General features: G+C 44.5%; 1 protein-coding gene across 5 annotated transcripts in view; it reads right to left on the reverse strand.

The window, feature by feature from the left end:
• rev3l (REV3 like, DNA directed polymerase zeta catalytic subunit) overlaps positions 1-11,497 on the reverse strand; it is a 98,279-nt gene that overhangs the window by 17,817 nt on the left and 68,965 nt on the right. For 3 of the 5 annotated variants that reach the window (XR_006374991.1, XM_044169770.1, XM_044169768.1), the window contains exons 13-19: positions 5,690-9,536; positions 3,262-4,172; positions 2,954-3,039; positions 2,592-2,717; positions 1,272-1,458; positions 988-1,102; positions 697-812 (exon numbers count right to left, since the gene is read on the reverse strand). Coding sequence is in view for 4 of the 5 variants with exons in the window: in XM_044169770.1 (XP_044025705.1) it covers positions 697-812; positions 988-1,102; positions 1,272-1,458; positions 2,592-2,717; positions 2,954-3,039; positions 3,262-4,172; positions 5,690-9,536 (5,388 nt within the window). In the remaining variant the exon portion in view is untranslated. The remainder of the gene's footprint in view (positions 1-696; positions 813-987; positions 1,103-1,271; positions 1,459-2,591; positions 2,718-2,953; positions 3,040-3,261; positions 4,173-5,689; positions 9,537-11,497) is intronic. The other 2 variants (XM_044169771.1, XM_044169769.1) reach the window with 1 other exon arrangement.

An 11,497-nucleotide genomic window follows, 5' to 3' on the forward strand; every position in this document is an offset into this window, starting at 1 on the left:
AAAATACAATTCCTGAAGCCTAATTTAAGTAGCAGATCTATGAGTTTGAAGGCTCATCAGATGCCAAAATAATACAGAGGTTTATAGTGTACTATACTATTAAACATATTTACAACTCTTGAAAGTTATAACAGTAAACAACAGTTATTTTATCTTCCTTCGATTACGAGGTAAACAGTACAATTATGCTGCTCAATTTACACAGTATCTACAAGGAATGTGCACATATTTGATTGGCCAAAGCAGTGCATTGCAGAATGTCGTTAAGTTGCTTTGCAATGTGGCAATAATTAAGTCAGGTTCAACTTGGACCACCATGCTTTTTGTTTGCAGGAGACCTCTGTGTACAATTGCTTTTTCACCTAGTGCTAATTATAGTGCCCAAAAGTATCCCTAAATCCCCAAATTTACTCACAGCTCAATGTTATTTTCTTTTTTTACTCAACACAATTCACAAACGAGTTTCTGAACACCATCAGTGAGCTGTAAGGAAATGTAGTATTTGATGGTGCTGAAATAAAACCAAGGAGGGGTTTTTATCCTAAAAAAGGATAAATTAAAAACTATCCAGACAAATCAATACTTGGATGTATGCTTTTCTACAGAATTTGCATAAAAAACGATCTGCTTTGAACTCTGATTGCACATATACATAAACTATTAGAAGAGCTCGCATGACAGTCAGCCCTACAGTACCTGGCACTCGTGACAGCTGCTGACACAGGTCCACTCCGAGAACTGCGGCCCGCTGGAGGAGGTAGCCCCAGGAATGCATCTGTACCTCATACCCCACCAGGATGTCTGGGTCAGACCTGACAGAGCACAGCCATGTTAGAAGCAAGTTTATTTTTAGAGCAATATACAGTAGTTGCTTACATTAGTATTTCATAACCCAAATATATGAAAAAAAAAAATATATAAATTATAATATATATTATATGTAATATAATATTATAAAGCAGTAACAACCCACTCAATTAGACACACCTCCTCATGATGGTGATCAGCTCCTGAAACAGCATCTTCTCATCAGTGGCGTATGTTACCTGCAACCCAGAGACACCTGACCTGACCAGCAGGGGCGCTGTTCCTCTGTGACCTGCTAAGGGCATTTAAACAGATTCATCAGCCTGACTGTACATGGGCACTGATCATGTGACTATGAACTTTGCTGAATATTGTTACACATAAGAACAAACATCTTACATATAACAACAAATAACAACTAATATCCTCCTTTTCAGCAGTGTTATGATTAACTGAGTTTCAACCTTGGTCACAGCGGTCTTTGTCCACCACAATGGCACCTGTCAGCTGGGTGCCGTCTACATCTGGCAGGGGATCATCAGAACTGAGGCAGTAAAATAAGGCACATATGGGGTCAAACTCGGGGTCAGGCTCGAGATCACGGCGAGTTCTTGCATGGAGCTCCATGTCCATCAGTGTTAGATACTGGACCTGAGGGGGAGAGACAAAAACCAATGTGTCAAAAGGAAAAATCAATCTGAAGCCATAATCTCTAGACTTGCATTTTGTGGTAATGGTGTTTGTTAACTCTTTTGTTGCAGTAATATTGCTAGGGTACCATGGCCTTGAATATGTCACCCCTTGCTAATGACTGCTTACTATGACTGCTTAATTGAAGCATATTTTACTGATGCATTCACTCAAAGTCTCTCTGGATAAGAGCATCCATTAAATACCAGGAATATTGAGTGTAAATCCTAATAGACTGCATGGGTTCCATGGAGAATGGGATTCAGTGGTAAAACTCAGCCACTTAAACATTAGTTTGCGTTCCAAGAGATACTCGAGTGGCTGAGCCCGCCAACTCTAAAACCCTGAATCCTTTTAACTCTCCTTGTTCTTTTTTATTAGCAAGGATCACCCTAGTAGAAAACCTTCACATAGCAAACTTCTCATTTTTAGCCAGCACTGGTCGTTGCTTCACTACTTAAAATGCTAAACAAAAAGATTGTATCTAATAAATGTAAATTAACTAATTCCATAACAACTAAATTGAAAGTTTTGGCTGTTGTCTGGTTATTGTGCGCTCTGCAAGCCAGTGTCTATACTCAGACAAAGCTCATGTTAAGAAACATTACTGTAATGCCACTCTAGTGTCTAAAGAAGTGGTTCCCAAAGTTCTTCAAACCATGACATAGTGAATTTTTAGTCATGGCATGGGAACTTCAATACTACAGTGATTAGCTTTCAGTGTACAGTCTGATTTTAGTTCTTTTGGCTGACTCAGGTTCAGTCGTTTCAGACTGTGTTGAGAGCTGACATGTAACAACATTTCTTTGAACGCGCATTCTAAGCTAACAAATGGTGATCACAGACATAAAATGAATCTTTGAGGGTTAATTAATTATAACTTTAGGTACTTGCAAATGTTAAAAGCTGAACCTAATTAGACTGAATAACACTCTTATGGATTCTGATTCAGTAAGTGCATTTAATAAAATGCTATTGAACTCCAACCCTTAATACACATATTCTACTCTACTCCATATACATATTATACTCTTCCATTCTAAAAGTGCAAAAATAGACTTTAGAGTCTGAAGATCTTAAGTGGTGCAGCTCACCTCATGCAGAGCTTTGGCATCCTGCAGGTTTTGCATGCTGATTCTGAAGCCGTAAGAGTTGGCTATGCTGGGCCCTTCAATCTGAGAAGTATCTTTCTTTGGCACATTCAAAGCAGCAAACTGGTTCTGTGGAAGATAAAGAGTACATAAGAAACATCTAAATGAATGAAGACAAACAGCAAAAGGCTCACCTTCAAGCAACTGAAGAGGAAGTGGGACTGACTTTATTCAGGGCAAGAAGCAGGAGGCATAATATCAGATACATACGACACTCTCCATGCACAGCTCTACACTGTGGTGGACTGTGGTCTTTGATGTGGTGAGAGGTCTAAAAAAATAAAAATCAACACATGTGGTCTGACCTTCATCTGTGTGGTCAGTAAAACTCTTCTCAGTGGGTCCGCTTGGCTTCTCCTGCTCTGCTGGAGTCTCTGAGAAATGGGATTGTCTGCAGCAGGAATAAGAACAGGAAGAGCAGAGACAAGTTAAGTAACAATGAATATTAATAACAGGACTGCACGGAGAAGATTTGCCCAAGTTAGAAATAATTCAAAGAATTGGTCAGCTATGATAAATTCTAAATCCTGGCACACTTATCAATCATACAGCTTTTATTAGTTGATATTACACATTACAGATTACAGGCAGAATGAAACTGCAGTTTCCTTACCCTCAGATATGGGCGTGCTGCACAGTGGCTCCAGATCTTCTGTGCTTCTCCGCTGCCTCCTTAAAAAGGGGGTGCTGTAAAGGAGGTGGGAATTAGTTCTCCCCTCTTCCCTGTTACTGACATGGAGGAGCGAGGGACTAAGATTCTTCACTAGTCTCTCCAGGGAGTTAGAGAGCCTAGGTGACGGTGATTCTGGAGAGTTTTCACTTGGCTTGTTTTCACTGAGCCTGTCTGGCCCTGAGGGGCTGGGCTGACAGGACTGCTGCCAGGGAGGCAGCTCTGGGGACTCTGGTGAGGTGGCTTTATCATCACCATCTTTTTCTCCACCCTCATGCTCAATATCCACACTGCCTTCATCTGAAACTGGACTCATCTCTGTGGATTTACATTGAGAGCCTGTATTCTTCATGGGAGATATGATTAAGGACAGGTTGAACTTCTTTCTCCTTTGAGTCCTGATACTGGAGAGTCTCTCGCACAGCTCAACCTTCACTGCTGAACAGCTGGAAGCAGCTGGCTGCTCAGTTCTCTCTGGGTTCCCCTCCACATCCAGCCCAACCTCTTTCTTCAGCGACCCTGTGTCTCGTCTCCCTTTTTGTAAACTCTCATACTGTTTCCTGGCTTCCAGCCACAGCTGCACGCGCTCTCGGCTTGGTGGGTTTTTGCAGGGCAGAAGGATGACCTTCTTGTCACTGGCTGAGGACGGGTCAAGCTTGGCCTGCTCTTTACTTGCCTCTGAGGGCTCAGTTCCCTGGGCTTGGGAAAATGAGGTAATAGCGGAGGCGGGGTGTGTCATGGCTGAGAAGGCCGTCTTCCAGAAATGGAGGCCCTCCAAAGATAGGTCTCCACTGAATTCTGCTAGCTCCTTAGCCAGTCTGGTACCCACCATTAACTTACGGCCGCCAACCTCCCTAGAGAATAGACGGGGGAATGTGATTAATTGACTTGTTTACATTTTATAAATTACTGCAATTCATCACAACTTCAGAAGTGGAGAAATATGCAAAATCTAGTGATTCAGCATGAATCACATGGTATATATTTATTAAATAAAGCCCTGTAGATAGTATTAAGTATTAGTAGTAGTAAGTATTAGTATTAAAAGTGTAACTTCACCCCCCCAAATTCTGCTAGCTTCCACCCTCCCAGCATATTTAAAAAGTGCAGCAGAGAACTGTAGGATAAACACTGTAGGGGGCGTGGCCTCATGTGTGCCAAGGGAGGTAAGGAGACACCAACCAGAGTGATTGACAGACAGCTAACCAGACTCTCCGTGTCCACACTGGAAACACACTGGAGCTTTGATAGTCAGAAGCACATTCATGGCCCTTTGTAAAAGTTTCTGTGTGGTACCTGTGTTGTAGCTGAGCGACCGTTAGCGGCTCAGACAGGCTGAGCCTCTCCGGTGAGTGTGTGTGTGTCTGTGGGGGAATGTCAGTACGTAGCCGTAGCCCTGCTGTTTATCATGGGATCATCGTCAAGGTAAAGAATGCAGTCCGGCGGTGCTTCTACAGCCGTCAAAAGTCCGAACCATTGCGCCAAAATTGAAAAATACTAGGTACAGGGTTAGCAAAAACTAGTGTAAACTCTTGAGAATGATGCATCTCGATCTGCATATATCTGAAAATGAATACAGTCTCCCACTCAAAGGCTGGGGGAGGTCAGCACCCTCTGATTAGAGGGCGTTAACACTCTTTTTTTTAATATAAATGTTATGACGTAAATTAGTCCCAAACGGTCAACTCTGTGTCAGCATTGGCCTTTAAAGGTTCAGGATGATTTAATACAGTAGATGGCATATTGAGCCATTTTCAACCCATGAAATGTAGATTTTCATAAATTTGGTGAGAATGTCAATATTAACACCAGCATTGGTGTGTTTCATCTTAGTACAGTCATAACTGTGCATTGTGTGTATCCTTGAGGTTTAACAAACATGTTGCAATTCCTTCCTTTCCTACATTTACAAAGCCGATTGTTTGAATATTTTGAAACCTGCGTTTTACAGCAATGTTTACTAGCTTGCAGTCTTCTTCACTGCTTCTGTTTGCGCATTGGTACGTTTCTCTGCAGCACAAACTGTACATGCACACCCGCATGTTCATATGTATGCATGTGCATTGTCATGCATGATATAAGCAAAATGGGATCCCACTTGTAAAGACATGACTCCATAACACTACTAGTGGCCAAAAACAGGGTACCTTTAAGTAACAACTTCCTTATCTGCCAAAATATGTCGATACAAAATATCTGCGTGAAACTAAAATCGACCAATAATATCTGCCATGCTCCATTTCTTATATAGAAGGCTTCTCAGAGATTTATTTTCATCTATGTACATTTAGTCCACACAGTTTATTCATATGCAAGATATTGTAAAAGTAATTATTACTTCAGCTTGTGCCGCTGGTGCATATAGTCTTACATTGGTTTTCCTGGTGCATCGGAGGGGTCGCTGCAGAAGGGCTCCTGGAAGGTGGCCTCTGACATCTCCAGGTCCAGCAGAGTGCTGAGGATCTCCTCCCGGCTTGGAGGGGACATGAGGGGCTTGAGAATGTGGGCTCCGCCTCCTGCCCACCGCAGCAGCTGGCTTGCCCTCACCTGGGATAGTGAGCTGATGGAGCGTGGAGAGCTACAGGGTGTGGTGGATGTTAGCCCATCAATGCCCTCCAGAAGCTCCCCTGTTGGTGAGCCCTCGTGGTCGACAAATGATGCAGAGCTTAAAGGCAAAGTTTGGACAGGTTCGAAGACGGAAAAGAGCAGCTCTTTTCTCTCACAGTGAAAGTCTTGAAAGGGGCTGAGTGTATGGGCTTTACCTAAAGAGAAGTCCCACTGCTCCACTCTGCTCTTGATTTTCTCAGAGTCGAGGAATGTGAGGTGATTCGATACAGACTCCCCGTTCTCAGGTCTATCAAAGAGGTCAGGGCTGACAGGCCTTGCTTTGTGCCAGTCAGAGCCTCTTTGTAGTTCCTCCCCAGAACCAAATAGCCTATCAAGTTTCTTGTCAAAGCCCAGTGCCTGAGCAGATACAGCTTCCTGGCTGACATCACTCAGGAACTTAACTGGTAAATTTTTATCAGTCAGGACAAACTGACTGCCACTGTATGGGCTGGGGAACTCTGTCTGATCAATGGCATTTATATCAAACGTATAGTTGTGTGGGAGCTCTGGTGACAAGCTGTCCTCTATGAAGTTGCAGCTGTCCAGGCCTGGGTCTGACAGGAAGATGGGGTAGTCATCTGACCTGTTGTCCTCCTGCATCACTGATAGATTTGGCTGAGTGCTGCTTGCCTTGCCTTTCCTAATTCTGGGCTTTCTATCCTTGGGAGTGGTAGATTTTGGGGCCCTGGGTTTCCGAGGAGTGGTGGAGGGAGCTCTTCTGGATTTAGCTGGTTTAGTTGTGGGATCTAGTAGTGCTGTGGCCTGAGCTATGGCAGAGGAGTGGCTGTCTGTACCTACCACTTGTAGAGGAAGGGCCGGTCCCTGCTGCCTCTTCTGGAGAAGCTGCTTGAGGACAGCCAAGCCAGAGGGGGTCTCAGAGAGAGTGGGGATCTCCCCGTTCTTAGGGCCTGAGTGTGGGGAGGCTGCTGATAGTTGGGCGTCTTTACTGTCTTCCATTAAGGGTCTACCAGCCAGAGGAGGTGGAGGAGCCATGCATTCCTCCTGTGAAGCCTCTGCCTTTACCACAGCGGTCTGGCAACCTTGCTGCTTCAGCTGAGCTGGTGCTGAAAAGATTTGGTTGACCTGCATGATGGAAGTCTCACAGTCCTCAACCTTTGGTTCTATAGACTGCGCTATTGAATTAGAGTCTGATATACATGCAGTCTGGGAACTGCCCTGGCTGTTGCTATCTGTGCTCACTGTCTGCTGAAATCGAGGGACCTCTTGAGAGGACTTCTCAGAAGGAAGCAACTCATCCCCTGGGAAGCCTTCTTTACTTGAGTCATGGCTTTTGGGTTCCTCAGTCTTCTTTTTGCGAGACTTTCTAGGTCTTATGGTGGTTGTAGAACTGTTGACAGCACCTTCAGCTGTATCTTTAGCTTTCTTCCTCTGCCTTGGAGCAGCACCACTACTTTGTCTTGATTTCTCTTTTTTGGGTTCCTCTTCCTCCAAACGCTTAGTTGCAGACTTGCTTACTTTCCTTTTAGTGTTTGTGGATTTCTTAGGTTTGGTAGTTTGACACTTATTTTGCGCTCCTTTGGTTGAAGACACTATGCTTGGCTTGTGAAAAGCAGAACTAAGACATGGGTCACTGAGTGGGTTTATCAGCTTCTCTGAACTCCTGGTGTCCATAAGAGGGTCACTTGGGGACCAACAACGTGGGGGTGTTGAGTCTGTAGGACTTGGGGATCTATCAGAGAGGTAGCCCAACTCTACCATGACATCAGAATAGTCAATGCCATGGTCATTTGCTAGCTCACAGTAACATGGCTGAGGGGGCGGTAGAGAGGGTAGAATTGGGCCTGTCTGACAGCCTTTAATCCTTTTGACCCTTTCACGCTGTCTGATCCGAGGTTTGGAGGAGTTGCCAAACGTTTTCTTATTTGTGGAGTTGACCTTTGCCTTTCTTTTTGGGTGTTTTTTGGCCTTTGGCTCAGTGATGGGAAACTTGACAGCAGTGGATTCTGGCACCTTGGGCCAGAAATCCTTGAGAGGGGCCAGTTTATTGTACTGCTCTAGCTTGTCTGGCGTCAGCAACACCAACTGCTCCTCTGCATTCACTTTGGACATCTTTATCAGCATGTTTTTCTGTCCTTTGAACCTGTTGATGATAATGTACTTGATGATGATAGGGGGTTCCTTCTTGCGCCGTTTCTGATATTTTACTTCCTGCCCACTGGGGACATTCGTGTCCTTGAGCCGTTCTTTAATGGAGGCTGGGTTTTTAGAACGAGTGGCACCTGAGTGTTCTCCATCCTCGCCATCGTAGATCATTTTCCGTTTGGCCCTCAGGGTGTATTTACTACCAGGCAGTGCTGAAGGTTTAGTACAGGTGACTTTAGCTGATAAATCTTGCAATGGGCTTAACATATCCTCTGCTGAGTCTGTAACTTCTTCAGAAAAACTGGAAACAGTGGTGGCAGGGGGCTCTGAAAGTCTTTCTGTCTGTTCATTTACTGACCTCTCCTCACTTTCTGGCTCCTCCTTTGTGATTGGCTCTCCCTGCATGATTGGCCCATCTTTAATTGGCTCAGCCTCTTTTATTGGCTTATCCTCCAAACCTGGCATCTCTGTGTCTGCGGTCACTGGACAAGCAGGTGTGATTGAGGTGAGGCCAGTACTAAACTGGCTGTCAGAGGTAGAGCTTTCAACTATGTTCAATTTGTTCCTCTGTCCTACCATTCCCAACCTTTTTTTATTTACTTTTAGCCTAGATCTGCAAGGCTGGACCGGTTCTAGCTCGCTGCAGGAATCAGCCAACTTTTTGCTCCCAGATTTCTTCCTACTGAGGCAGTTGGAGAGGATGACACTGGGGAAGAACTTGTAGTGTGCTTCCTGCTGGGCCACTATAGTCCTCTCAGTCTTATTTTCCTGATAGTCCTCGTACCTGATTTTGAGTTCACCAACATCTCCCTCCTCACTGTCCTGGCCCATTTCTTCCTCCTGAGGATCAAGAAACTCATCCTCCTCCATGGGTGACGGGGATGAGGAGATGTTCCTCAGGACAGGGCTTTTACTGTCCTTCTGGGTCAGTTCCAGCTCTGTCTTAGCTGAGCAGTTTCTCAGCTCTGAGTAACAGAGAGAGAAGGTTCTATGGTTCTGAAGAATGGACAGACAATTTGTTTCTACATTCTTTATGCTGCCGTACTTCTTCCTGTTTTTGGTGACCTTTCCGTTACCAAATGGGAAACTTTCTAGGTCTGTCTTATCCAAAGCTATGGAAGTTTTCTTGTCATAGGTGTACAGGGGTCGCATGTCCTCTTTGTCTACGCAGATGGGAGACACCTCAGGGTGATTGGCTATCATGCAGGGGATGGGGTGTTTGACTGGCGGGATGTAGGGGATTTCTTTATTAACCTTGAACCCTGTTGAACATTCACTACTGCTGTCCTGGCTGCTTTTTGATTGAAAATGCTTGTCAAGTCGTTGGTCCGTGTCCAGCACATGAACTGGTCTGTGCTCAGGGTGCTTGCACTCCAAAAGGATCTTAGCTGAGGAAGGTGGCTCCAAGTGAACCATCTCCCCGGAGAAGGGATTCCTTTTCCCGAGCATCTTTTCTTTGACTATGAGAGAAGACTGGGTCCTGGAGCCACTGTCCGTTAAGGATGAATCTATGGATACAACAGAAGAGAAGAACAGGCTCCTTAATAAGAGTTACTAGCAGCCAAAAAAAAAATTATTTAAATCTCTAACTTTCATATGACTACTTATTTCACTTCAAATGAATCTATCTACCTATCTATCTAATTTAATTTGCTCAACCTCACTCCAGTGTATTGATAAATATTTTACTCCATATTCACTGACACAGCCTGGTCACCTGTCAAACACCACACACATACTGTACAGTAGCAAGTAGGTTCATTCATGAAATACTGTATGATGTCATGCATAGCAATAGGGTCAACCCTGCCCCTTCTCTTAGTTTAGGAAACTCTTAGCTAGGAACTTTTAGTGCCATATACGAGGACTCCAAGTGGCAAGATAAGATCCTTTGTGATTACGGCCCCTGAAAATCAGCTCTTATTAACAACTGGCTCCAGTGGTACTACAACTAATTAGACTGCAAACCTTTTGGTATGACAATTCCCACTGTCTATTCCCAGGTCCGACATTTAAAACAGATGTTTCATAATCTTGTCCTTTATCTCTCATCTTAAGCGTTATGAGGCAGCTTGTCCCTCATTGGCTGCTGTTCAAAGACAGCTCTAGTTGTATTGATGATGTGGTTGTTATTAGATTAGATTCAACTTTATTGTCATTACACATGTACAAGTACAAGGCAACAAAATGCAGTTTAGGTCTAACCAGAAGTGCAATAAGGAAGTGCAGGATATGCAGGAAGTGTGTGCATAAATGCAGGATAGAGCAGTATAATGAAAATATTTTACAAGTGGTACAATGGACATTATATACAGATGGTATTACTATAAACAGAAGTATACTGAGTATACGGATATGTACAATAATGAATTGGACTGGGCAGAACAGCAGTGCAATGAATATAAAGTAGTGCAATTTATGGAACAGTTAACAGTGCAGTAGATGAGTTATTGCAGTATTCAGTACATAGTACTGGAGTGCAAATGATGCAGTATAGGAGTGCAAATAATGCAGTATTTGTATAAATACTCCAGTAGTGCAAATGAACATGTGGTACATGTAGCAAAAACAATATCAATATAGCAGCATTTAAGTTAAGGTATATGAGGGGACAGTGGAATCAGCGGGGGGCAGAGTTCAGTAGGAAGACAGCTCTGGGGAAAAAAGCTGTCTCTCAGTCTGCTGTTCCAGGCGAGAAAGCAGTCTCTGGGCGGGGTGAGAGGAGTCCTTAAGAATGCTGTGGGCTCGACGCAGACAGCGTTTCCTCTGGATGTCCTCAATGGCTGGAAGTGGAGTCTCTGTGATGCGCTGGGCAGCTTTCACCACCCGCTCCAGTGCCTTGCACTCTGCAGCAGAGCAGTTCCCATACCAGACTGTGACACAGTTGGTTAAGATGCTCTCTACTGTGCAGCGATAGAAGTTCACCAGGATAGCTGAGGACAGTTGGTTCTTCTTCAGTGTCCTCAGGAAGAAGAGGCGCTGGGGTGAGCCTTCTTAACCAGGCAGGAGGTGTTGGTGGTCCAGGACAAGTTCTCCGAAATATGGGTCCCCAGGAACTTGAAGCTGGAGACACGCTCAAGAGCCATCCCGTTAATGTGGATGGGGTCATGTGTGCCTTCTCTCTACTTCCTGAAGTCCACGATGAGCTACTTTGTCTTGGAGGTGTTAAGGAGCAAGTTATTATCTGAGCACCATGTGGCCAGGTGCTGGACCTCCTCCCTGTAGGCAGTCTCATCATTGTTGCTGATGAGACCAATCACCGTAGTATCGTCTGCAAACTTGATGATGGCGTTAGATCCATGCACAGGCCTGCAGTTGAGTGTGAAGAGGGAATAGAGAAAAGGGCTCAGCACACAGCCCTGTGGTATGCCAGTGTTGAGTGTGATGGTGGTGGAGCAGTTGTGGCCTGACCTAACAAGCTGAGGTCTGTTTGTCAGGAAGTCCATAATCCAATTGCAAATGGAGGTGT

The sequence above is a fragment of the Siniperca chuatsi genome, linkage group LG16, assembly GCF_020085105.1.
Source record: "Siniperca chuatsi isolate FFG_IHB_CAS linkage group LG16, ASM2008510v1, whole genome shotgun sequence".
Lineage (NCBI taxonomy): Eukaryota > Metazoa > Chordata > Actinopteri > Centrarchiformes > Sinipercidae > Siniperca > Siniperca chuatsi.